Source organism: Oreochromis niloticus, linkage group LG5 (assembly GCF_001858045.2).
Source record: "Oreochromis niloticus isolate F11D_XX linkage group LG5, O_niloticus_UMD_NMBU, whole genome shotgun sequence".
NCBI classification, from domain to species: Eukaryota; Metazoa; Chordata; class Actinopteri; order Cichliformes; family Cichlidae; genus Oreochromis; species Oreochromis niloticus.
Genome location: NC_031970.2, coordinates 15,855,486 through 15,881,265, shown reverse-complemented (window position 1 = coordinate 15,881,265; position 25,780 = coordinate 15,855,486). Strand labels below are relative to the sequence as shown.

The following is a 25,780-nucleotide window of genomic DNA, read 5'->3' as shown; positions in this document are numbered from 1 at the left end:
AACAATACAGTATGAAGAATGCCAGTTAGAGATCACCAGTGGGTAAAATTTTCCAATGATATACTGTCTTAATCTTAAAATTCCCACTGGATGAGAGCATGGAAATGACCGTGGTGGAACATATCTCAAGTACTTTGAGTTTATTTAAATATTTCTACGCTACACGAATATTTCAGTTTGTACTCTATAACTTTTATCTAAAAGTGTTAGCTAGTTATGATTTTGAAGTTACTGAAAGGTGATAAATTATCCTGTATTTATATAGATGAAGTAGCATCCAGGCAATTAAAATAATCTCTCACTGCAGCAATAAAGTGACATTTTTTCATCAGTGATTTTGCTACGATCCTGCATACTCAGTCATTTTAATTTATATATAATGTTTGTACTTTATGTAAATGACGTAAATACTCTTCTACCATTTTAAATGTTTAAAGTCATGCTGACTTCTACGCTGTATTTACTGCCTGCCTCACAGAGTAGGACACCTGCACCAAATATGGTTATGGAAGTATAATTTTGTGAGAAGATTTTTTTTTTAAACCTTGTTTTAGAGCAACTTTTGATTTGAGCTCCCAATGAACAGCAAAATTAGAAGTTAGTTCAGCTGATACTTTAAAATAACTGTCCAAATAAGAGAGGCTTGCTTCTAGAAGGACTATGAATCCACACTGCCTGAATCCAAAGAAAAGCAGCTCTCCATCCTTCAGAGACTCGCTCCACCTTCTGGTTTGATATTTGTGGAGTGGGATTCGCACAGCAGCAGGATAATGAGCCCCAAACACACATCAAAGCCTTGGAGAACTACTTAAAAACAAAGTAGGCGTCCCAGCAAACATGAATTTCCCTGCAATCACATGATCTCAACCTCACTGAACATTTATGAAGACTGAGGAAGTTCTTTGTGAGCTCATCCTGGAGCAGCGTGGGTAAACCCCAGCTTCAACAAATGCTATTTTGCATTTAAGTAACCAAAACTAACACGAACTATTATAAAATCCCATCACTCCAGAGCTTCAGCTGCTAATTCAACAGTATCAGAAAACTGTGACTTAAACAGCAAACAAACATCAGCTCACACCAAACTGTCTGCAGAAGGCTGTTTATCTGAAATGTACTGTGTGGTACAGGTTAAAATCATAGGAAGGGCCTCACAAGGACAGAAGTACCCACTGTGTGTGTGTGTGTGTGTGTGTGTGTGTGTGTGTGTGTGTGGGTATATATTCCTTTTTGCGAGCACCAGCTTGAGTTTTACAGCTTGGGAAAAGAGAGATCCTGTCTTTTGGTGCTTGAAAGATTTCTTTTATGGCTCAGAATTGAATGAGGTCCAGGTTAAGTTTAGGGGTAAAGCTCGGGGTCCTCACAGAGATAGACTTGGAGCCTAGTATGTGTGTGTGTTTGCACAAGCTATAAGTCACCCTCTCATGCAAACTTGTGACTCATGAAGCAGCAATAAAAACCTCTTTCTTTCAGCTTTTTCTCTCTTTGGTAGACTGACTGCCCCTTCAGAGTCTCTTGACTTTAAATCTTCCACATTATAACACCTTATAATTAAACACACACCGGCAGTGCTAGGGTTAATCTTAGAATCACATGCCTTTCCACGAAACTTTTAATACATTTTCTTTACCAAAAAACTTCAGTAAAAACACCTCAAACTTCACAGAGGAGCTTCCCCTCACCTCGAACCCCGCTGACATCCATCACCTGCCTGCATCGGACTGCAGCTCCTCCCAACGAGCTGAAAACAAACCCTCTTTAAAAAAAAACCTGATTAAAAACAAAAACAGCAAACAGCAGTCGGATCAGCTGTTTCAGTGAGTTTAGCTCTTCCAGTGAGTGAAAACAAAAGTTTCTTCTTAAAATAAATGAAAGTCCAGCTTCAGTGCGAAGATTTGTGCCGGAAAACAACCTGAGAGTGATAAATCCTTCCTTTTTCTGTACAGTCGAGTCTGACCAGCGTCTTCCTTCGAACCTCGCTTTCAAAATAAAAGCATGGTTGACTTTGAAGATAAAATGAGATATTACAACAACGAGTACATTAACATATTAAATGTGTTTTAGAATGCATTGAGGGAAAAAAAATTAAAAAAAAAAAAAAAGAGGCTGTCAAGAACAAAAAGTTTAACATAGGGTTGTATTATGCATTTCCAGATCAGGCTTATTTTTATCCTAGAGTAGCTTTGCATGATTCAGTCAAAAAAGCTCTGCTCCTTGGTTGCAGCACCACAAATCCTCTCAAACAAGCTGTTTTAGTTCCTCCACCTTTACACCAATTTTCTCCTGACTGGATGATACTCACTCATTAAAAACGAGGTTTGAGCAGCAGGTGGGTGGAGCTTCTGTGCCAAAGATGACCATATTATATCTGCTCTCTGTGACCTCATACATATCCAAGAGTTCAAACTAGAGGTGGGCAGAATAATCCAAATATTTCTATTATCGATAGCAAAGTTGGTATTGGACTGATATTAGTGCAATAGAATTGATACTTTGTTTCCTCCAAGCTAACTATATGTAGCCCACTGAATTGTTAAATATTTGTTAAATTAATTGTTAATCATCTCTAAACCATGCCAGGGTTTAAGCTTTTATTCTGAAAATAAAAGCAGACTGTTTGTAGAAGATCTCTAAGTTTTAGTAGCTTCTGTTTATTTAAGCCTTGATGCCTCACAGCTCACAAACTATAGAGCTGTCCACTGGCCTTTATATCAGGGAAGAGTGTTTGTTTCACCACAAGAAACTAAAACCTGTTAGTCAGCTTGAAGCATGTCACAGAGTACTATCAGCCATAAAGCATATTTTGATCCAAATTATATTTTGCAACAATAAAAGCTTGCTCATAATCATCCCCAGCAGGAAGTCACGACAAAGAAAGGAAATAGAAATAACTTTTTTTTTTAATATGGATTTTTTATTTTCTATATAAAAGGTACTATAAAACAGTACATTTTCTAAAAACAAGTAGCTTACTAAAATAAAAGTCTAACTATACAAAATTATATCAGACATTTCCAGAGAAAAATAAAAGTTATATTTACAAGTAGGAAATGTTACATCGTCCCTTCCAGCCAACTCAAACCTGCAGATGAACCAGAAATCCTTGCTCACGCGTTCAGCAGCAACTCACAATCTTGAGCTAGAAAACAATTTTTAAAAAGAAAAACTCAAAAAGCAGAATAATTTGAGTTCACGTAAATGACAGTCTTCCATCATTGTTTATCACATTAGCCAGCTTTACTAACATTTATGTCACTTCTTTAAACAAAATATTAGATTTTATGATCGGATAATAGTGGTCCTGTTACTTTGTTACTCCGACAATAAATCTTAGTCAACAAATATAAGGCATGCCATGTCATAAGTATTTCAAAACAAGATGTGCTCTTAAAGAAGGTTTCTCTTTATGATGTAAATGTATTTCCAGAAACAAGTGGGCACATTTAAATAAAAAAGGCATCTCTTAAACAAGCTTCATCTAATTCTTTATCTTATAGTACAAGACTTTTCAGTATTTGGTCTTAAATCATGATAATACAAAATAATATTACAAATTAATCGGAGCAGTCCCCCCTTTTTTGCATTTTTGTATAATACAAGAACTAAAAGTGCATGAGGAACCTTTTGAGTAATGCAATTGCCATGATAAAATAGGAATAGTAAACATTACCTATGTAAGCCAGAGATTACTAAAAATGAAAGACAGTAGACAAAGCATCTGTTAAGTCCAGCCTGTATGTGACAGAAGAAATGGGAAATCTTTGCTAGAGTTTTGTCTCGACTGTATACACTGATAAGTAAAACAGAGAGAAAACAAAGAGACGGAAACAAAATTACAAGAATCACCACAACCAAAGCAGATCTGAACTGTTTTGGTTTACTTGATAACATGTTTGGCCACAGAATAGGGATGATTTATTTGGTTATCTGCAGCAATGACAGCTGTGGTTGCTGGAAAAGCCCAGAATTGGTGCTTCCCTCTGCAAAGTCTATATCTGTCCCCTTTCTAATGCCATTGCTTCCTTCTTCAGCCTGTTACACAACAAACAAACGGCTCCAACTACCGTGTTCTCCATTATGTAATTGTGATAAGTTGTTGCTATGCCAGCAGCCAGGTGGGTCAAACTTCATGGTAGCATTTTTACCAAAGGTGTGAATGCAAACTGAAAAGAAAAAAAAGTGTCCTTGATGGTATGCACTTCTGTGGAGCAGTTATTCTAAGGGAGTTTCCCAGAAGTGTTTGGTCCAAAAGTGCCTACTGATGTCTTTAAGGTGTTTATACATTCAGCAGCTTTAAGTAAGAACTGCTTTGACAGTCCTGGGCAGCAAGTAAACTCTTTGATCAGGTTCTGCTTTATCTTGCATTTCCCATCAAAAAGTAGTGGAACAGCTGGTTTGTTTACAGCATCACGTTTTGGTACCAGGCATCAAGTCATACATTTCTGTCTGCCAATCAGTACACAGTGGCCTGAGGCCATCTTTGGTTTGAAATGGTCACCTCTGGCAACATCTGGAGTTCCAGTCTTTCAAAAATCCTCCAGTGGGCAAAAAAGAAAAAAGAACTGCAATTACCAAAGTGTTCTCGCAATCAGTGATTGGCACAATTACCAGGAAATACTGTTCTAGAACACAGTGGTTACCACAGTTACAAAAGAATACTGTTATAGAATTCAGTGGTTCCATAGTTATCATAGCTATTTATCAACATTCTAGAATTCAAAGGTTACCATGGTCACTATGGTCAAGTGTTTCACAACACACTGGTTATCATAGTTACCATGGAATAGTGTTCTAGAACTCAATGGTTAACATAGTTATGACAGATCAGCATTCCAGAACTCAGTTTCTGTTTCCCACTCCGGTTCTTCCAGCTTCGCCTTCTTCACAAAGACAACTTTTTCGTCCGAGTTGGCACACTGAGCCTTCTTTTGATTGGCTGAAGGCATACCCCTACAATGATGCCACAGGTGTGAGAACAACGTCATTTTGCTCGAGGTGATGATGGTGGTGCAGTTCAGCTTTGCACACCGTGGCAGCACTGCAGCTGAGCGGTGTGGCAGCGGGTGCCTCTTCATCACCTGAAAGACACATAGACAAGTTTGAGCACCATGCTCATCTTCATTTAAGAATAAATTACCTTTGTGCAAAAGTCACACAAGGACATGAGTCAGGGTAATTTGGCACATGCATGTTATTTAAAATGTTGCTTTTTCTACAGAACAAACAGCATTATATTTTATAAAACATCTGTTGAAGTTGATGCCTTACTCAGACCATAGAAAGATGATTCACTCTCAGCCAGGGAGGAGGAGTCTGCCTGGTCATGTGACAGTCCGTCCATTAAGGGAATAGAAAGCTCTGACGAAGGTACAGATGAATCATAGATGCCTGAATCACGAGGAGGGGGAATCTCTGGAACATGGGGAAGCCCTTCATCAGCATGTCCCTGACTAGGGGAAATGCCATCCTGGAGGACGGAAGGACCAGAGGAGGACAAGGAGGAGGAAGAGTCTTCGGATAACAGTCCAGATATTCCAGAAGCAGACCTGTAACAGATAAAAAGCATCTGCAGTCAGAATAATAACATTAACAATAATAATAATAATAATAATAATAATAATAGTTCTGTGTTACCTGCTGTTAATCAGTGAAATTAAAAGAAAACAAAAATGAGGGGTGACACACTTTACCTTGAATTGGGATCTAGCATGAACAGAGAAGAGTGTGGTAGGTCTGGACTGGGACAGACACCAGGACTGGGACAGGGGTCAGGGGTGGAACTGGGACTCGGGCCAAGGTTGGGATCAGGGCTGGAACCAGGGGCCAGCTGGAGTACGTTCCTCCCCGTCACACCCTCCCCACTCTCCAGCGATGGCATTCGCACCACCACCTCATTCAGCACCAAGCCAGAGTCAAACCTCTGCTCGGCCTGAGATGACAAGCAGGAAGGTTTTGGCGGGAGGCTCGGAGCCTGGACAGCAGCAAGAGATGGATGTTTGGAGGAGGAGTCAGGGGAGGTAGAGGATGCTCCTGCAGGAGCGAGCTGCTTTTCGAACCAGTCGGGGTTCTGGCTGATGTGCTGGTGCATGTTGCAGATGGAAACGTAAAGTGAGCGCCCGGACTTGCTTCTGAAATAGTTCCTCCGGGAAACGTTAAGAGGCTGCTGCTCACGATCAGTCAGACTGGAATGACTCGAATGGAGACGACTGAAGAGCTGAGGCAACTGGTCCATCAGCTTGAACCTAAACAGGAAATAAAATTATTTATCAGGCTCAAGTATTCATGATTTTCATTAAAGATGGTATTTCATGGTTCCTGCATCTACCTGGTAGCCAGACTCAGCATGGTGGGGATGTCGCTTTCTGTAGAATAGTCAAAGTAAACCGCCATGTATCGGTTCATCTCCTGAGTCCCGCTGTCTTCGGTTTGCTTCGCCTGCCGCAGCTTCTCAGCAATCATGGCAACAGCCACAATGAAAAGGTCCCCACCAACGGCAGTAATCGAAGAGCTGCTGCCATTACCGCGGCGGCTCACTGGTGTCTTCCCTCGACGGCTCTTCTTTTCCACGTAATAGCTGCAGAAAAACAACAGTTATGACAAAAGGGGTTGAAAAAAATCTGGTAAGGAAAAGAATAAAGGTAAATTTTCAGTTGACTCTTTACTCAACATTTTTTTCTATTTTAGAAACTTGCATTTTTTTGAAGAAGAAGAAAAGGCACACGCCTATGGCAAGAAGACAAGCAAGACAAAAGGAAAGAAAGGAAAGATGGAAACAAGTGAACAAACAATGAAGAAAACATGACACCTGTAAAAAGAGGTGGGTCAGAGGGGTGACACACTTGTCAGTTAGGTTTAGAAACCTGTGAGCCAACCATAAACTAAATCATAAAGTAACTACTGAGCACCTGACTAATTTTTTCAGTTCAAATTCTGATGTTTACTTTCAATAAAAAGGGTTAGAGGCATCTAGTGGCCATTTGAGGAACTGCGGCTGAAGGCACTTTCAGCACCTCAATTGTAATATTAAAAAAAATACAATTAAATATGAAGAAAATATATTAAAGTTAAATTTAAAAAGGAAACATGAGACTTCAAAAACAAAGACTAATTAAAATGATACTTTACACTCATAAAAATTAGCATAAAAATAAATAAAACCAAATCAAACTAATGAAATCTAAATTCAAATAAATCTGATTGTCTGCTTATTTTCCTATAGAAACAGAAGGGTAAGGTGAGTACCGCAGGCCTTTGGAACAGACGGTGATAATGAAGTTTGCTTCGTCCAGCTGTCTGCTGAGCCATGACATCTGACCTTCTTTGCACATCTCCAGGTGTTCCCACAGGTCCAACACAACCTGAACATCAGAGGAAAAGAATATAGAAAACAAGAAAACATCAAACTGATTATTTTCACTAAGTCTCTTACTGGTCCTCAGTTTTCTTTTTCATGATCGTCTCTCACCTCACAGCAGCAGAAATCCTGCAGGAAGAAGGCAAAGCTCTGGATGACACTGGTGTGTTTGGGACAGTCTCTGTTCGAGTAGCAGATGAAGACTTTGGGGCGGGGCCACGGCCGCTCAGTGGTCAGTGCTGCGCTGTGATTGGATGACTCGCTGCTCTCCTCATCCAGCTGACTGTAGATGTTTTCTAAAAGAGGGAAGAGAGGATTGTTTTAAAATACAGCCATAAACTTAAAGTAAGGTGACAGAAATTCTGCACCTGCATTTGAATTTAATGACAAAAACATTAAGATACCGGGGATGTCGTGCAGTCACATTGATTGATCGACTGATCGTTTATTCCCAGCATAAATACAGTTAATACTGTCTTCTAGTACAACAAGTGCTCGAAAAGGAGTGGAAAGAAGTAACACTTATATATTCCCATCCTTTTGTAATGCAAAGGTTTACAAGAGCAGTTATTATATACAGTGTAGACCTCAAGATAGTAAATCTGGGACCAGTTGCTGTCTAAAGGAAAGAAACTCATTTACACAGCAGATGATCACTATCACTAATGATTACTAACAAAAATTAAAATGGGAAGAAACTGAGCCCCTTAAAATATGAATCATGGTTCCCCTCACCTTGCTGCTTCTTGCGACACATGACTGTGAAGAGGGTGGCAAATGCTGACATGACAACCAGCGGCACAGTGATGGCCATGGCACGGATAGGTCCCGCCCAGGGGGAGTGGACTGGAGGATGGAAACAAACATACCCATTTTTGAGGCAATTAGATCAGACTGTTATTTCAGTATTTCTTTCCCACAAAAAAATGATAGTAGTGGGCAGGGGAGAGTCACCGACTGAGCTAACTAGGTCTGAACTGAAGTTGATGTTTCATTGTGTGCACACAATCAGAACTGATTCCTGGAGTAATCCTGACTCGTTGGACCCAGTGGATACATAATCTCTCCAGTGGGTTCTGGATCTACGTTAGGGTTTCGTCTTAGTTGAGCGTGCCAGGAAAACTTCTACAGGGAGGCTACCAGGAGGCATCCTAATGTCCAACAGACTTTTTTCAACTCGGGGGAGAAACGGGATGCTGAGCTTTATTTTACTCAAATTCACCTTGGACCCCTTTGTTGTGTAGAATCAATTTTGGTTTGTAGTTACACCTCCAGCCACTAGGTGGTGCTAATTTATTATTATAAGGTAAAGAAATCAGAGATCCTTAATGAGCTGACAAATTAGTGAAGAGGCAAACTCCTTTCTGACTGCCAACATGCCATTGTATTTTATTGTAGTCTATTGCCTCAATGTGGACAATGCCTTGTGCTCAGCATGTGGTAAGATGATATACGGAGTCATGGACCAGACCAGAGCATTCATTGAAAACATGTCATTAATGTCTCACTATGACAGCCCCTCAGTGGCTTTTAAAAAAAAATGGATTAAAACTGTCAGTAAATCAGGAACAGGAGTGTTGCACAGGTGGGCTGATCACAGTGGATTCAGCTCAATTATTTTCAGTGCAGTCATCGTAGGAATATTTATTTAATGGTGTATTTGTAAATCAAACTAAAGACCTAACAATACTAAAGATGAAATGGTGTCTGTGGCCATCTTTTATATACAGCGTACAGTGTGGTTGTGCGTGTCTCACCCTGACTGACGTGGTGCTGAGTGTGCATCCTGGTGGTGTTGCTGTCATCTCTCAACTGAGAGAAGAGAAGAGAAGAGAAGAGAAGAGAAGAGAAGAGAAGAGAAGAGAAGATTGTACTGTTTAAAACTGATCATTTTTGGTCTATAAATCATCTTTGGTGAGGACTAGGATCCAGCAGAAACCAGTTTAACCAGCTGTGAATGCTCTAAATGAAGCTCAGCTCTGTGCTACATTCATGTACCTCTATAGTGTAGGTCCCTGGAGTGACGTCCTGGAGGATACATGTTGTTCTGGGCTGATTCACATCCTGGAAACGGTAAAACACGACACTTTAGTTTTCAATAAAGACTAACATCTGCAATTAAATTTTAGCTTACAGATTCAATCCCAAACTCCTTCTGACAACACACACATTTTTTCATTCTTCACAACCCCTTAAAGGACAGAAACTCCCCTCTGTGTGTGTGTGTGTGTGTGTGTGTGTGTGTGTGTGTGTGTGTGCGTGTGCAGTTTGTATGTCTCCTGATGGTGTTGATACTGCGAAGACAGACAAAAGAAAAGAGCTGCTGGCGCGAGATCGAGGAAGATGCAGTTAGGACGAGGCTGGAACAAAAGCTTTTCACGCCACCTTCCAGTCCGGACATGATCAAGTAGAAACTCTTGATGTGGTTGGATGAGATTTAGGGGCGAATTATAGGCTTCCACATCAAATTCATCGCAAATAAAATGTGTTTACAGCTGCTCCACAGTGGCCACACGTGAAGGCGAAGTGAAAATAAGACCATTATATAGAGCTGGAAGGGGGTGGGACAACACACATTTTCACAGAAAATACTAGAAGAAACTATGAGAATAGTTTGGAGAATCAGAGACAATCACATGTTTGTAACAGACTGCTAGCTTGCTACTTCAGTGTGAATCTGCCCAAGAGCACATGTTTTAGAGCATCACACACTCTGCCACGAACCCCTCAACTGTAAAGCACCAAGCAAAGCAAAATAAGGTCCAATGATGCCTATGTCTATTAGATTCAGATAGGAATCTAATCCCCAGCAATCTCAAATGTTCTTTTCAGGCAAGTCCAAACAAATGTATTTATTGAAAGGAAAGAATTCAATAAAAACACCTCTTTACAGGGTTTCAGCAGCGACCAACAAAAGCATTTCAGTTCTTTTTGTGGTGGCAAACAAAAAAAAAAAAAAAAAAAGGACAGAGTAAACCCTCTTCTGTAATCCAAATAAATACATCTCTGGAAACAACAGCATTCAATTTTACCCACAAGCTGATCTGCTTCCCAAAACAAAGTAGAAAAAACATTTTTGGTAATTTTCCATACAGTTTAATTAAGCTTTTTCCCCTCAAATGATTAAACTCTCTTTCCAATCAAAACTTAAGATCTTTCATGAGAAAATCTCTGGTGGTCTACAGGTACTCAATAGGCACCAATATAACCTCTTCCAGTTTAACTATCACAGTCCACCCAAGCTTATCTTCATATTTTTACATGCTGTACTGACATTTTTTGGAGAAATTCAACTTGCTGTATATTGACAGAGCCAAAAGTTTAATAACGTGTATGTAATAAGTCCATAGTAACCAAATACATTACTAAAAGTGAAATAAAACATGTATGTCTTTACACATTTTTCTAGATACAGAGTTGTCATGGGTGTGTCCCTCAAAACTGTAAACGGGAAATTTAGCTTGAGTGTGTTCATAAATTTTTGTGATCCACTCGTTTTTATAAACTGTATTAAAAATAAAATAAAATGCATATGCAGTTTGAAGAAACACACCATGTACAGCAAAATGAACTATTTCCAGTAGTGCACTCAAAGTTCTACGTGTCCAGCTAATATGCGCAAAGAGCAAAGTTAAACAGTTTTCAGCAGCCACAGTGGATCTGTGATAGGCCTTGGAGAAAAAAAATACTACAGCTCCTCGGAAAATGACATAATTTCCCCGCTGTTGCGGGAAAACCACGTGCAGTTCATGCTGACAGCGAGATGACGTATATTTCAACTTAAGAAGTGTTGTTAACAGCTGGTCAGATCAATACAGTACCAAAGGAAACAGCGCGCTGGGACAGCTGATCTCGTGATATTTAAGTGCGGCTGCATGCAGAAAAAATTATTGTTGTAACTTGTTTGGTCTAGATATGCAAAAGGTGATTACAAAGGGTTAAATATGATACCAGTCCCTCAGGTTCTGTCATCTACTGCTACCCAGTATATGTTCATTCGCCTACACAGTCCTTTGCATTTGAATCCGTTTACGGAGATTTATTAGGGTATTTATTACAAAAACTGTCACGTTTCTCATGTGAAGTCACTGAAAACCTGCTCGAACATGGCGGGTTTTAGAAAACTTTCATAAATCTGAACTTAACTGACGATCAATGTCAAAATGTATTAAACACAGCTGATCTTACCGGTTTGCAGCGCTGCAGTTTGGAGGGTCCGTCCGGTCGCAGTTTGTAGTACAGGTAGTAGAAATGGAAACCAAATGAGGGCGGAGCCTGATCAAAGGCCACATGAAGGCTCGATCCGAGCTGAGACACGTTCAGTGTCTTTGGTGTCCAGACTGCAAACACAAGAAATAAGAACTCTAAACTCCCACGTCCTCTTAGATATTGCAATAAAACAAGTACAAGAAGAAGAACCTTTCAAACAACACAACAACATTTCAGAAATGTAGGAACACATTGTTGTCTTTTTCCACTTAAGGTCACCGTAACCTCCACCATTTCTCACCATTTCAACTACACAGGAAAACTTAAATTGTTTGTGCAAAAACTAATTCACAATAAACTGATGTAAGAGCGAGGCGGGGCTGGGTCCAGCTATGGCAGTGCAACCAGCTCCCGACTAAGTCGGCCTACATGTGGCTCTGGTTATGACGACGACACTGAGGAACTTACATGGTTTGCAGACCAGGTTGTCTGAGCCGAGGAGCATTTCGCACGCTGTAGGGAAACAACAAAAACAAAACAAAACATACAGACAGAGAGATGGTTACAAAGTTTGTTTTATTGTTCTCATTGTATAGACTCATTTTTGTCTCAGCTTATTAAAAAAAAGGGGATGTTTTGCCCTTTCAGTTAGTATTCTCTAACAGAAAACTAGTCAGGCTTGGCACATAGTGAAACACACAACCTCACAGCAACCCTAAAGTTTTATGCATGTTCTGTCTTGTGATGCATTTAAACTCGCTTCCAAGATGGTGCATGCATCTTGGAGCAGTGCAGTAAATCTGTCAGTCTAGCAGCATTTTTGTTTTTATCTTGCTTCCAGTATTTAATGAACACGTCTCCATCTGACTCCAGCATTAAAGTAAGCACAGTTTTCTTCAGAACGGTAATTTTTAGCTGTCTCAAGAGGTGACGACACTGATGTCACGTCTCTTCATTGGCTCCCTGTTAAATCCAGGATCAAATGTAAAATTCTTCTCATATATAAGGCCTTAATGACTTGATAGTACCATATCACCGCATTAGAGCACTTTGGTCTCAGACTGCAGGCTTACTTGTGGTTCCTAGAGTATTCAAAAGTAGAATGGGAGGCAGTCTCTCCAGCTTTCAGGCCCATTTTCTGTGGAACCAGCTCCCAGTTTGGATTCAGGAGACAGACACCCTCTCCACTTTTAAGACCAAGCTTAAAAGATTTCTCTTTGATAAAGCTTACAGTTTTAGCTGGATCAGATGACCTTGAATCCTCCCTTAAGTTATGCTGCAATAGGTCTAGACTGCTGGGACTTCCCATGATCCACTGAGTGTTTCTTTTTCACTCTTTTTTCTTTCTTTTTCACATCTGTTTTGACTCAATATGCGTGTTTACACCTCTCTGCATTTAATCATGAGTTATTATTAATCTCCTGGCTCTTTTTTGTCCTGTCTTCCTCCCCTCAGCCCCAACCAGTCACAGCAGTCCTGACGGAGGTTTCTTCCTGTTAAAAAGGAGTTTTTCCTTCCGACTGTTGCCAAGTACTTGCTAATCTGATTGTTGAGGTTTTCTCTGTATTATTGTAGGGTCTTCACCTTACAATATAAAACACCTTAAGGCAACTGTTGTTGTGATTTAGTCCTTTATAAATAAAACTGAATTGAACTGATTTAAATGGAAAAAGAAACCATAAAAACAAAGCATCTTGTATCTTGTTTTTGTTTATGTTGTCACGGGTATTACATATAGACTGTATATAACTATATATAAACACTGGTAGAGATTTGTACATCCTAAGGTAGCCACATCCTAAATCATACTTGTGTTTTATCGTCCCTTCGAAGCCTAAATGGAACAATTATATTATAACAAAGAAAACGTAAAACTATGCTCACCTCTAACCAGTCGTGGCAGATGACTGCCCCTCCCTGAGTCTGGTTAAGCCTTTACCTTAAAGTGTAAAGTGCCTTGAGGTGGCTTTTTGTGATTTGGAACAGTAAGATGACGTAAGAGGCGCCTGAAAAGGCTTTTCTAAACAATCAATGAATCAGCTGATCGGCTAAAAGCTCAGTCCCATACATTTGTGAGGCATGTAGGACTCACAGTTAGTTTTGAGGAAAGACGGAGGGAAGAAACTCTCGTTCATCTGAGATGGAAAGGGAACCACACGAACCATGTAGTCGGTGTCAAAGTTCAAACCGCTGAACGGCTGACTGCTCAGCTTCTGTACAGGAAAACATTAACAAACACAAACGTTCAACAGTGAAATCAGAAGGAAATGATGAGCGACAGTCTTCAGAGGAAATGAAGTAAATCTAAATAATAATACAGTTTAGCAGCAAGAGTAAATATCCGAGTTAATAAAACACAAACAGCATGTTTGCTTCATCCATTCATCGGGAACCGTGCACATTAATTGAGGTCATTGTGCCAACATTTTTTATCTGTGGGCTGCAGGCATGCATTGATTAAAAGCAGTAAAAAAGTTAAAAGCAGACTCTAACGAGCACGTATATGTGTACTTATTAAATACAACATCTCAACAGAAGAGTGACTCAGTGAGCCAGCTTACACTGTGTGGTAATTATTTCAAGGCTTCAGGGCCACAGATGTTTCAAGGATTCAAGTGTTTATCTTTGTCCAGGCAGTCATGTGCGAGTTTATTGTCAGTGTCCTATAATGACGATACTTTGGAAGAATGAAGACTGCAGATTGTGTTCCTGATCTCTTACAGTACATTACCGTCAGCTTAGGAGGAGATTATTACACAGCCAGCCTGTAGCGGAAAGGATTGATTGAAACCACCAAAGGAGCTGAAGTAATTTCATATAGATTGAGGGCCAAAAAGCAACAAGAAACAGCAGAATAAAGTAAAACAAATACATAAAACTATATTCGGAGAGGTCTGCACAATGACTCAAACTGATGATGTTAAGGCCTAATATGCATTAACAACCCAAGAAACTGCAGATGCAGATCCAAAAGTATGCCTTATGGAGACCCAAACTCTCTGTCCACTCCCAAGCAAACCCAGAATGGCGTCAATTACAAATCCCTATTTTGAAAAATAGAATGAATTAGGAGTGTTCTGCCTGTTTATGCATGTCTGCTTCATTTTACCAAAAGTGGGCAGGGATTAACATGCTTATCCCTGAAATCAAGATTTTCTTCAGGGCTCCTTGTCCCTTGGTTCCAGCACCCTTGATAGCTACCTCTAACATGCTTACATTTGGCTGGCAGTTCAAAGTGTTTTTGTGGAAATGGCCCTACCGTGTTCTTGTAGGAGAAGTTGAGCTGTCGTGGGTCTTTGAGGATGAGGTGTTGACACTGTTTCCCTTCTGGATTCTTGTCCTCCAGGTAAACTCTGAAGCCTTTAATGTGTTCAATCCCTGCAGAGATGCAACAGCAACAGGAAGTTCAGTGTCACCACGTCAGCATCCATCTTTTCTCTTCCTTTGTCCTCACCAGTCTTTTCTCCTTGACTTTTACCAACACACTTGCTTTTTGCCTCTTCGCCTAATTCCTTTCGTTCCCTTTTTTACCTCATTCACTTTCTACACTCCACTCCTAACCAGATCTAGTTTCATTCCTACCTTCTTCTTACTCTCCTTTCTGCCTTTCCTTGCTCCCTCCTCTTCATCCATCTTTCCGCTTTTCTCTGGTGAACTCATTTCTATTGCACAGTTAAGTAAATTTTCTACTGTATTAGTACCTCTTTGATTGGAGGTGGGATTTTTAGGTGGTCATGGTGGAGGTGCATGAAAATACCTTGATATAAACACAGGAGAAACAGATTTATCGCAATACCTTGTCAGTACGTGCTTGTCACAGCTACTCGACAAATTTCCTGACAGAAAAAGGCAAAAGACTGAAAAGGGGGGAATCTGATGTGTTGTGCCACTTTTATGCATGAACTCCTGACATTATGGGGATAATATAGTTTGGGGACTTTCTTCTGTTATCCTTTCTGATACGTAACCAGTCAGCGTAGCTGGGAATCATCCCAGCTAAACAGCAACCAGTCACGGCAGATAGCTACAACTAAAAACCAAATAGTGTGCAGAGCTAATTCACACAGTGATAACAAGGCTTCAAACCTACTCTTGTTTCCTTCTTTCCTGTGCCTCCTCATATCTCCGCCTATCCCCCTGCTCTAGTTTCTCTCCCCCCTCCACTCTGTTCCTTCATTTGCATGCATCTCCTCTCGTCTCCACCCTCCTTATTTTCAGTCCTCTTCACTTCTCCTACAATCCTCCACTCCTAACACCCTCGTCCCTCCTCTTTGAAAGCACACCTGTCTTTTAATTATACCTATACATCGACCGGACATGTTTTTCATATTAGCTCTCCAAGAGAAAGACAGGGAACATGAGAGAGAGATGCAGTAGAGCAGGTTTTTCTGTCCTGAGGCAGATTTCTGAACACCTCTCTCTCGCTCCCTCTTTGTGAGTCGTCGATGTTTTGCATTTTAACAGCAGAAGCAGCCTGAGGTCAGATTTGATCTGTTTTTCTTTTTCTCCTTCTCTTCAGTATAAATTTGGACAATCTTTATTCAAACTCAATACCAAACAAACAAGAACCAAGAGCGTCTGTTCATCACAAATACAAATATAAAACGACACCTTTTCACCTCTTTTAGAAGATCGGACACATGTAAAGAGTTTAGTGTTTGTGGTGGACGTTTTTTTGTAAGTCGATCGAGTAGTCTGAATTGTGGCATGGATGGTTATGTTGCCTCACAGGAAAGAGTTTCTTGTGTCAATCTCCTGCTCAGCCGGGGCTTTTCTGTGAGGAGCCTGCATTCCTGGATTTCCTACAGGTACTCCGGTTTCCTCCCACACCCCAAAGACTTGTTAAAGTTAATCTGTGATTCTATATGGGCTCCGCATGTGAGCAAAGGATTAAAATGTATTGGAAAAAAAAAAAAAAAAAAAAGAGTGAAAGTGTGGGTAAAAATAGCTTGTACTTCAGTTGCTTTGAGTGATCAGCAAATATAGACATTGTTAACATTACTGACATTATTTTTGAAGATTAAATGTAGCTGCAAGAAGTTAAATGCTAAGACTAGGCTCAGTTCAATGTGATGATGCTAAATGTCTCCAACAACTAGTCTTATTTATCTCTGGTACGTAACAGTAGAAGCTTTGCCTTCTCTGGGAAAAACACAGTGGAAATATCTAACCAGCTATCCATTCATCTGTTATCTGTCACTTATCCTGTGTCATTCGGGCAGCAGCTTAAGCAGATACCCAGACCCTCTAAGTCTCTAAGGCTGAGTCCAGCCACCCATCCTACAGCTCGTGACCACAGCTGAGGGTGGAAACGTAGATCGGCCAGTTGACAGCTTTGTTTTCATGCTTAGTTCTCTCTTCACCACAACAAACCTGTACAGCATCACTGCAGACAACCACACCAATCACTCAAGGCCAAGACCGCAAGACTCCTACTACTCCTACCCGGGGGAAGCAGCTTGTTCCCAAACCCAATCCTGGCTCAGAACCATGGCCTCAGACTTGTGACTCAGCACACCGTGGAGGTCATGGCTCAAGGAAGCCGACAGACTCACACAAGATCCTGAGACCTCTGAATCCGACAACCTCCACCCTTTAAGAATTCTGTCCATAAAAGTTCTGAATGGGATCCGTGAAGTCTTCCTGTCCAACTCCCTAATTTTACTCATCTGGTCTGTAGGGATGGGTATTGATAAGATTTTAACGATTCCGATTCCATTTTCGATTCTGTTTAACGATTCGATTCTTTATCGATTCTCTTATCGATTCTTTTTAAAAAAGGAGAACACTAAGGTCGATTAGCTTAGAATTTTGTTTTATATCTTCTCTTTGAACAAGATAGAAATTTAGGAGTAACATGGCCTTATAAACCCAACAGTGAGATCTTAAGAGATCCAGCCTATGGCTCTTCAATGGGGTGTCACAGGGTCCCCGGGGAAAATTGTAAATGTAAAATAATAAAATAAATATTCTTCTGTAGCAATAACAAAGCTCAAATTTTGAGCCGATTTTTGAGTCGTGCGACCGTTTTGGTGATCGGCCCGAGTTTGTCCTTCATCGTGCGTCATGCATCGTGTAGTGTACGTGGGGTAACGAGAAGCGATTAACACCTCACGACCAGCTCCCGATCATCAATTGCTTGGTCGTGAGGATTTCAAACCTGTTTGAAATCCTCCCGACCGTCGTGAGGGTGTCACCTCAGCTTCTCACACTGCACACGCGCAAACACAAATGTCAGCGAAAAAGACGGCGCAGCACGGCAGTGCAGCGTGTGATCTGGACACAAGCGATGGAGGCACAACTTGTAGAACTTTGGAAAGCTCATCCGAGCCTTTTCGATGTGGCCTCACAAAATTATCACGACCACAACAACCGTGAAAATAGTTGGATTTACACTGCTGCTCAATCACAGCTGCCTGATCAATGTTTTTCATAAAGTTGATGGTGGTGGTGTGCGTGTCTGTGTGAGTGAAAGACAGAGAGGGAGAGCGAGCGACAGAATTTCTGTTATAACCTTCATTTTATGAACGCACAGTTTGAGCACTCAGGTCGCATCAGAGCATCGGGCCGTATTGTGTGAGACCCTGCATCGTGACCTATGAACTTCTAACCCCTGCGAGTCAATCGTACAGTTTGAGCAGGAGCTGAATCGCGCGACTGAAAAAAATCGCACAGTGTGAGCCCGGCATTAGGCGCCGTGTTTCCTGCCAGGTACACTCCGACGCTCCGCAACGTGGTGACGTCATTCGGGGCGACTGGAATCGATAAGGGAATCGTTTGCAAAAATGGCAAACGATTCCAAGGAATTGAAACAGTGGGAACCGGTTCTCAACAAGAACCGGTTTTCGATACCCATCCCTACTGGTCTGCCACAGCCTTCAGCCTTGTTTCAGATAAATTCTGGGTCTGTCGGTAAAGTCTTGGCTGTGTTACAGCAGAAACTTTAAGCTGTGCAGATCTCAAAGAGGAAATCTGGCAACATGTGAGTATGACATGGAGAATTTCAGGGAGATTTCTGCCTCTCCCTCTCTGTGTGAGAAAACAACAGGCCGTTTTGTCACAGAGAGGGAGAGGCAGCAGAGGTTCACCTTACACTGTGCGCACACACATTCCTTCACGGTCAAATCGCGGCATTGTTGTGTGAGATGCGATCCTCTTTCCGGCCCCGATCAAAGGGACACACATGCACAGAGCTGGGTAATCTTACGGATTTGAGCACTTTGAACTTTCTTGCTCTTCCCTCAACTTTCCCTGTTCTCTCTCTAAAACTGTCTCTCCGGATGATCGTGCAAACAGGCAGGCTGACAGGTAAACAGACCTAGTGGGCTCGCAGACCAGTGGACGACCACGGCGGCCTGATCGTCGCAGGCTAGATGACTGAAGGAGACGTTGGTGACCTCACGGATCATGTGCTTCCCCAGTGGGTAGTTTAATGAGCAGTCTGCAGAGAGAAACAGAGAGATATGAAGAGATTAACAACAGCACAGAGAGCCGCACTTTAACAAAAGATTACAAATTTAATGGTTCTTGAAACAGAAATCTGAGCCTGATGGACAGAGTAAAGATTAAAGACTGCAGTTAACATCTTCACAGCCCTTTAAGGACCACTCAAGCTCAATTCTAGGAATTGCAGGAAGGTTATGGACTTTTGTCCACTCTGACGAGTCTTTTTTTTATAGTTTCCAGCTTGTTACCACCCGTAAGTTAAAATTTAAAAGTAAGTATCTTGAAATTTCTACTTAGCAGCTCAAACGTCTGAGAAAACAACTCAAAATTGAGAGAATAACTTGAAATTTGAGACATACATTAGTACAGTAATTAAACATAATACATACATAACAGGAAATGGGAAAATAAACAAATAAAACCACAAAACTATAAAAACTGATCAAGGCAACAATAGGCTAAGACCATGTTAAAATGAAGGATATGCAATTCAGAATTTAAAATATTAGAAAGTTTATGGTCCAGAGCTCTGGTGTGAGATCCTCTGCACTATCGAGCTTTCCTTAATGGTCTGGATTAAACTCAGACTTCAGACTGATATAAACACTCAGTTTCAGACATTTATTTCTATTCTTAGGTCCATATGTCGTCATTTCACTTCAACAGCTTCATAAACCTGCTGGTTAAAGTTTCTGCAGCCAATCAGAAGAAAGTTAGAATTAAAGGGCGGAGCTAAAACCGCTTGTTTGAACTGATAAGAAAGGCTGAATTTGAACTGTGAGTTGTTCAAAGCTTCTCTAATGAGAGAACTACTAAACATAACAGGTCTACTTTTTTAAAAGTTATATGGCTGACATCTTTTGTGTGTTTGTGTGTGTGTGTGATCGTCCTTAGATAACCCTCTAAGGAGATACTTTGAGTTAAATTAAGAATCTGCATTATTAGCAGATTCCACAGCTGTCCGATCTGTCATCCATATTTTATTAACCGCACCTTCATTAATTCAATCGCTCTGGGATTTTTTGTCGTTCACCTCCTCTCGTCTCCAACATTTCTCTTGTTTTATCTTGAGAAACACGAAGTTGGAGGGGCGGAGGAGGAGGAGCAGCCAGCCATGAACCGAGAGGGATTGGAGGAAAAAAGATGGACTTAGGATGTAGAAAGAAAAGAGGCGTGAACTCAGACACGACTGACTGCTTCCCTTTCCTCCTGCTAACCATCTATTGACAGAAGTGAGGAAGAGGAGGAAGAAGCTGGGAGAGAGGAGCTTATAAAAGATGGAGACGGATGAGAGAACGTCAGAAGAGCAGCGGACACGAGTCACTGCTCCTCTTCCTCTCGCCTCATCATCCTCCTCAAAGCGGGGTCATGTTCAGGGCTAAAGGAGAAGGTCACAGCTGGTTGCTCCTCTTCCTCCATCTTCCGTAGGATGTATGGAGGAGAGGAAGGCTGCAGTTCTTTTTACTCTTCTCCCTCCTTTACTAATCTTTGGTTTCTGCGTTTATAAAACAAAGCAGCGTAAAGACAGAAGAACGAAAAGAGGGCCAAAGTTCACAGCAACCATTTTCTTTAGATGTCTCCTTTCTTCTTCCTTTTCGCTTTCCAATTTAAGGAGCAAAGGAGGAGGCGCTCACACAAAGCATGGGAAGAAGAGGAGGCTGAAGGAGACCATCACAGTGGTCTGCTCCATTTATTTATGGATCCTCATTTCCTTTCAACAGAACGCTTCATCCTTCAAATTAGAATTATGACAACTTGAACGTACTGTTTTATTAAAGTATCAGCTTCAGCTGACGTTCTTCTGAAGCAGATTTCAGTCTGAGTAAGAAATTTAACATAATTCAATGACAGTGAGGTGCTGTCAGATTTCTATAGAGCATAATCTTTAGTTTTGGTTAAATCCTCTGGAGCACGTGACACAGTTTCAAGCACTCAGACTGGTTGCTCTGCCTGGACGTACTGTCAGCAAACGAAGACCAAAGTCAACAATTAGTTATCATTTAATTTTCTTACGTTTTTTCAGCTAAGGAGTGCTGGAACCTATCCCATCTGCAACAAAATTCGTGGACGTATCTGTGTTGACATCACCCATGGAGAATAAAACTCCATAAAACTCAAATAAATGTTTTGACTAGCTTTGTTTTTTAAAACTAGTCTCCAGTTTTGGCCCCCTGAGACTGGTGCATTAAGTAAGTGCTGAAACCAGCAACAAAGACCTTAAATCTTTCCTCTCATCAGGAAAGTGTTTCCTAAGATTACGTATCGACCTTATTCTTTATGTATTCTTTCTTGACATGACCAGAGGAGACATGGATTTGTACAGGTATAAGGCACCTGTTCACTGCTATATGAAGCTCGCTAGCTTCATATTTCATCCTCGTTTACACAAGGAAGTGTGATGTCAGGTTTGAAATCATCTGAAAGAGGAGGTCTAATATTCTGGCAAAAATGTTTCCACAACTTTCACGACTAATGACTGCCGGGACGTGAGCCGTTTATGGTGCGTCTGTAACTTAGAGCTACAGAAAGTATCCCAAACACGACACTGGACAGGTATCTAACACAGCTTACAAATGTACAGTTTTAATTTGACAAAATATCCAGGAGTTTTTAAAACTCCTGGACATCATAGTTTTTAAATGTTCATTTGTTTGAATGTGTGGATTAAAAAACATTTTGATCACTGGTGAGAATTTCCCACAGCAGAATTGTGTGGTTGCAGCAAAGATGATAAACCCATGACAAAAAAAAAATAAAAATAAAAATAATCCATGCTCAAAGTATCGCTGATCCCACAATCCTTTCTTGGGAACCTATTGGAGGTCAAAGGTCACCCTGCTTTATAATCCCCATGACATCACCTCCAGCAGGGAGAGTGTGAGAGAGGAAGCCTCTGGCTCTCCTTGATCCTCAAACTACTGAGGTGTGACACACACACACACACACACACACACACACACACACACACACACTCTCTGATTGTCATGCTAAAACACCTCAGCGCTTCACTTTAGCTCCAAGCGTGTTTTCATTTCATCTGATCTTCAGAATTCACAGGATCTTCTGACCTCTGACCCACACGTCATTGCTTACATAATACGTGTTAAAACTGTCATTTGGTTTAATCTGCAGTTAAATGTCAGCAAATACAAACCTACATGTTAGCGTAGCTAAAGCGCTGGAGACACAAGGAAAGAGGTGACCTAACGGTGTCCAAACACAGGGGCGGAAATCTTTAGGAAATCAGAATCACTTTAACTTTTTAAAAAACTAAAACTGTGAATCAACTCAGAGTCACTGAACACAGGAACTGCAGTCACAGCAGAAACAGTTAATGAATTAAATCTGCTGCTGCACTTCCCCTCATACGCAATGTTAAACTAACTTTGAAAATATAAAAAAAAACATCTTAAACCTTACAGAAGGAGGACTTTTTACATTTATTAGATGAAACACAGACTAATAATGTCCACCAAGGATAATGATGTTGTTAACTCCATCCATGTATCAAGTCCCTGGATCCAAAGACAGGTTTTCTTATTTAAATTTTATCTGTATTTATGACGATACTTTTTCCTATCGCACAAATATAACAATTTTTATAAAAAAAAAAAAAAAAAAACCTCAATCAAGACAGGCAAACCCATTAAAATAGTTAAACCGCATGTAGTTGTTAGCTGCAGGGGTTGCAATAACACTGCAGACAACACACACACACACACACACACAGACACACACAAACAGACTGAGGGATCTGAAAGCGTTTCCTCGCTCATGGTCACAGACAAAGAGGGGAGGCAGGGATCTGCCACGGCTCAGGAACTTGACTTTTACACAGAAAAGAACAAAAGAAGAAGAGGAGGCACAGGGTGGTGGTGGAAAAGGTGGAGGAGGAGGAGAGAGAAGATGATGTGGGTGAGGGTAAGGAGGGCTTGCAGATTTTCATATCAAATATGACAGAAAGTAAACTATTTTATGATCAAATTGATCTTTGTGAAAGATTTTAGGTCACACCTGTGGAGGATTTTAAGCGGCAAATACAAAAAGATCTCCATAAAATGCCTGCATGAAAGCTCTCTTCTAGTCTGTAATGCTTCAAATTTGATATTATAATATGATTTCATTTGGATTAACTAATAAATACCTTGAAATTCAAGTTAGATAGAGCAAACATAATCAGAACTAGATTAGATTATTTTTTGTTATACAGCTAATGTTCCAGTGGCTGGTCTTAAACATGGCCAGAGTGTCCAGTAATGAGGTCTGCGAATTAAAAGCTTAGCTTTTAACTGCTCTTAACACTTTCAGACTGTTGTTTGCCATCTCAGGCTCACAGCTCAGCTCATTAAGTTCAAAGCTCGTGTTTACAAGGGGAAGCCAATCAGAAAGAAGCTGACTTTGAGGGGTGAAGAGCTGAACAGCTTGTTTTATACATGGGCTCACTACGATCCAATGTCAGTTAAACAAGGATTATAATTGAACAGCAACACATGGAGTCTACCTCAACACCCCACCCCCTTTCAGATAACATCTGATGACCTCCCTTGTACCCATAGTGACAAGTTTTGACACCTATGTATGTATCAACAAAGGTGGTTTCATGACCATTAGAATAGTTTACATGTTTTTCCAAGTGTATCTGAACAGGAAAAGCTCATCTTCTTGCCAACTTCCGATGACCACCCAATCACTTTGTTCTATAGGCCTGAAATATGACGGACACCAGCAGAGCTTCGAGGCTTACTTAATCCTAGTATGCTTTTAATGGGTAAAGAATTAAGAGAGTATACCTGATGCAGACAATGCAATGTGCAAACCAGAGGAAAAGTACTACGTGTGCTACAATTTCTGCTACATTCAGTCAGCCACTTTGTAGCAGATTTACGATGTTTGAGAGAAACTCACTGTCAGCTCTGAAGGTGACCGCCAGCCTGCGGCCTCCATCTGCACTTGAAGGCACCTGAGGGAGAAAACAGAGATATATGAGACATATGAGAGTAACCACTCCTGATGACAGGCGTGAAAAAGCTTAAACTTTTAGCAGAAGATTATGCAAACCAGTCACCTAGCATGTCAAAGCATGGCTGCTTCACTTCTTTTTAACAAAATGACAATAACGGTGAACAGATGTTAAGTCTACTTGGTCTTAAGATGGTGTTAGCAGTGGAAATCTTAGCAATAATTACATTTTTGTAAGATAAAAGCTGGCGCCTGAGAAAGGTCACCAAATCTCCATTTAATAGACGGGACTGGGATATCCTTGCAACCTCACCCATGAGGTCTATTTAATACAAAGAGCAGCAGATAGAGTAACACATGATGAGCAGCAAGATAAGACGAGACATCAGCTCCCTTGTGAGCTAAAATTACCCAGAAGCCCATTCTCCACGTTCCCACACAAAGATGAGGACTTTCGTTACGCATGTTTCAGCCTCAACTGTTTCAGCAGTTTTACGGCTTTGACCCTTTTTTATGTACACACACACACACACACACACACACACACACACACACACACACACACACACACACACAGGCTTGTTACAGAGGTGTCAGACTGGTCTCACACACCTGAAACCAATCAAAGAGACACCCAGCTGAGTGTGTGCGAGTGTTCCTGACGGTGTGCTGTTTATTAGCAGCCACTGTACCTCACAAACACAACCCATCCATACAAAAAGACACACACACACTTTTAATGACATACTTGTGAAGTCCCTCATTGTCCCGATCGTAAACCACCTAAAGGCAACAGAACAATGACAAAAATACACACACAAAGTTTCATCTAATCATGTTTGCATTAATCATACTCTGGGCTTTAAGTTGGCCTCTGCTGTGTGAACTTTGACCTTTAGAAGTTTATACGCTGTGGTGTGTGCACGTGTCCCGCTGGCAGCATGAACTAAAAGGCTAATTAAAAATCAAGGGGGACGTTTTTTCCACCGACAGCACAAAAAAAAAAAAAAAACAGACTTCCTGGTTTCTTGCACTGACCCACAAAAACCTGATTTTGCATGGAACTACATTTTTGCCAAAAATGGCGTACAAGATAAAACATAATAACAAGTAAATAACTTCACGTCACAGGTGCAAGTACTCATTGCGAACACGTATTTAAATTCCTCAAATTAGATCATTCACTCTGGTACGAATCACAACTTGTAGCTTTCTCCCATGGTTTGGTTTGTTTTAACAGCAGTGTCACCACAGCCTCTGTGATTGACAGGTTCAGTTTCCCGTGTCACACCGTAGCACTGTTTTATACTGTGTTTGTTTACAATTTGGAAAACAAAGTTTGCTGAATTCACTTGTCAACAGTTATTATTTTACTGTGCTGGAGTGGAAAAACTGACAAGCATCAGTGGTTTTATTATGATTAAATAAAATAACTCATGAGAGTAGATTAGAATGACTAATGTCTGATGTCTAATTTTTTTATTTTTTTCTAAGTAATAGTCTATTTAATAGTGATGTCTTAAAACATAAATTATAATTAAGTCAGTACTTTTGATCCGCTCCTACTCTGTTATGGGTTTTGCATTACAACGTTTCCTGTATCTCTTCCAAACACTCCAGCATCTTACAGGACAGAAACACTTGACTCTTCTCTGATCTCCACCCTCTGACAGCCGGCTATGAATTCTTTTGTTTCCAATCCAAAGCAAATGTTATTTTGCTAAGCAAATTTAAGGTTAATCATTTAACATGGTATAAACATTGTGTCTTCATTAAAGCCTTAGGAATTTTCTTGCAATTTAAAAACAAATC

At 40.7% G+C, this 25,780-nt stretch overlaps 2 protein-coding genes across 4 annotated transcripts in view; both read right to left on the bottom strand.

The window, feature by feature from the left end:
* arhgef3 (Rho guanine nucleotide exchange factor (GEF) 3) overlaps nt 1-1,945 on the bottom strand; it is a 33,575-nt gene extending 31,630 nt beyond the window's left edge. The window contains exon 1 of the mRNA XM_013273294.3: nt 1,683-1,945. Within this exon, the coding sequence (XP_013128748.1) occupies nt 1,683-1,717 (35 nt within the window). The 5' untranslated portion in view covers nt 1,718-1,945. The remainder of the gene's footprint in view (nt 1-1,682) is intronic.
* Nucleotides 1,946-2,892: 947 nt separating this feature from the next.
* The window catches only part of il17rd (interleukin 17 receptor D), a 33,596-nt gene continuing 10,708 nt past the window's right edge, over nt 2,893-25,780 (bottom strand). The window contains exons 2-17 of one of the 3 annotated variants that reach the window (XR_003220212.1): nt 23,915-23,969; nt 18,882-19,004; nt 14,823-14,941; nt 13,656-13,776; nt 12,032-12,076; nt 11,543-11,694; nt 9,353-9,418; nt 9,112-9,166; nt 8,090-8,200; nt 7,466-7,650; nt 7,243-7,358; nt 6,326-6,574; nt 5,691-6,242; nt 5,269-5,546; nt 4,778-5,078; nt 2,893-3,139 (exon numbers count right to left, since the gene is read on the bottom strand). Coding sequence is in view for 2 of the 3 variants with exons in the window: in XM_005453590.4 (XP_005453647.3) it covers nt 4,951-5,078; nt 5,269-5,546; nt 5,691-6,242; nt 6,326-6,574; nt 7,243-7,358; nt 7,466-7,650; nt 8,090-8,200; nt 9,112-9,166; nt 9,353-9,418; nt 11,543-11,694; nt 12,032-12,076; nt 13,656-13,776; nt 14,823-14,941; nt 18,882-19,004; nt 23,915-23,969 (2,355 nt within the window). In the remaining variant the exon portion in view is untranslated. Of the gene's footprint in view, nt 5,079-5,268; nt 5,547-5,690; nt 6,243-6,325; nt 6,575-7,242; nt 7,359-7,465; nt 7,651-8,089; nt 8,201-9,111; nt 9,167-9,352; nt 9,419-11,542; nt 11,695-12,031; nt 12,077-13,655; nt 13,777-14,822; nt 14,942-18,881; nt 19,005-23,914; nt 23,970-25,780 lie in introns of all 3 variants that reach the window. The other 2 variants (XM_005453591.4, XM_005453590.4) reach the window with 2 other exon arrangements.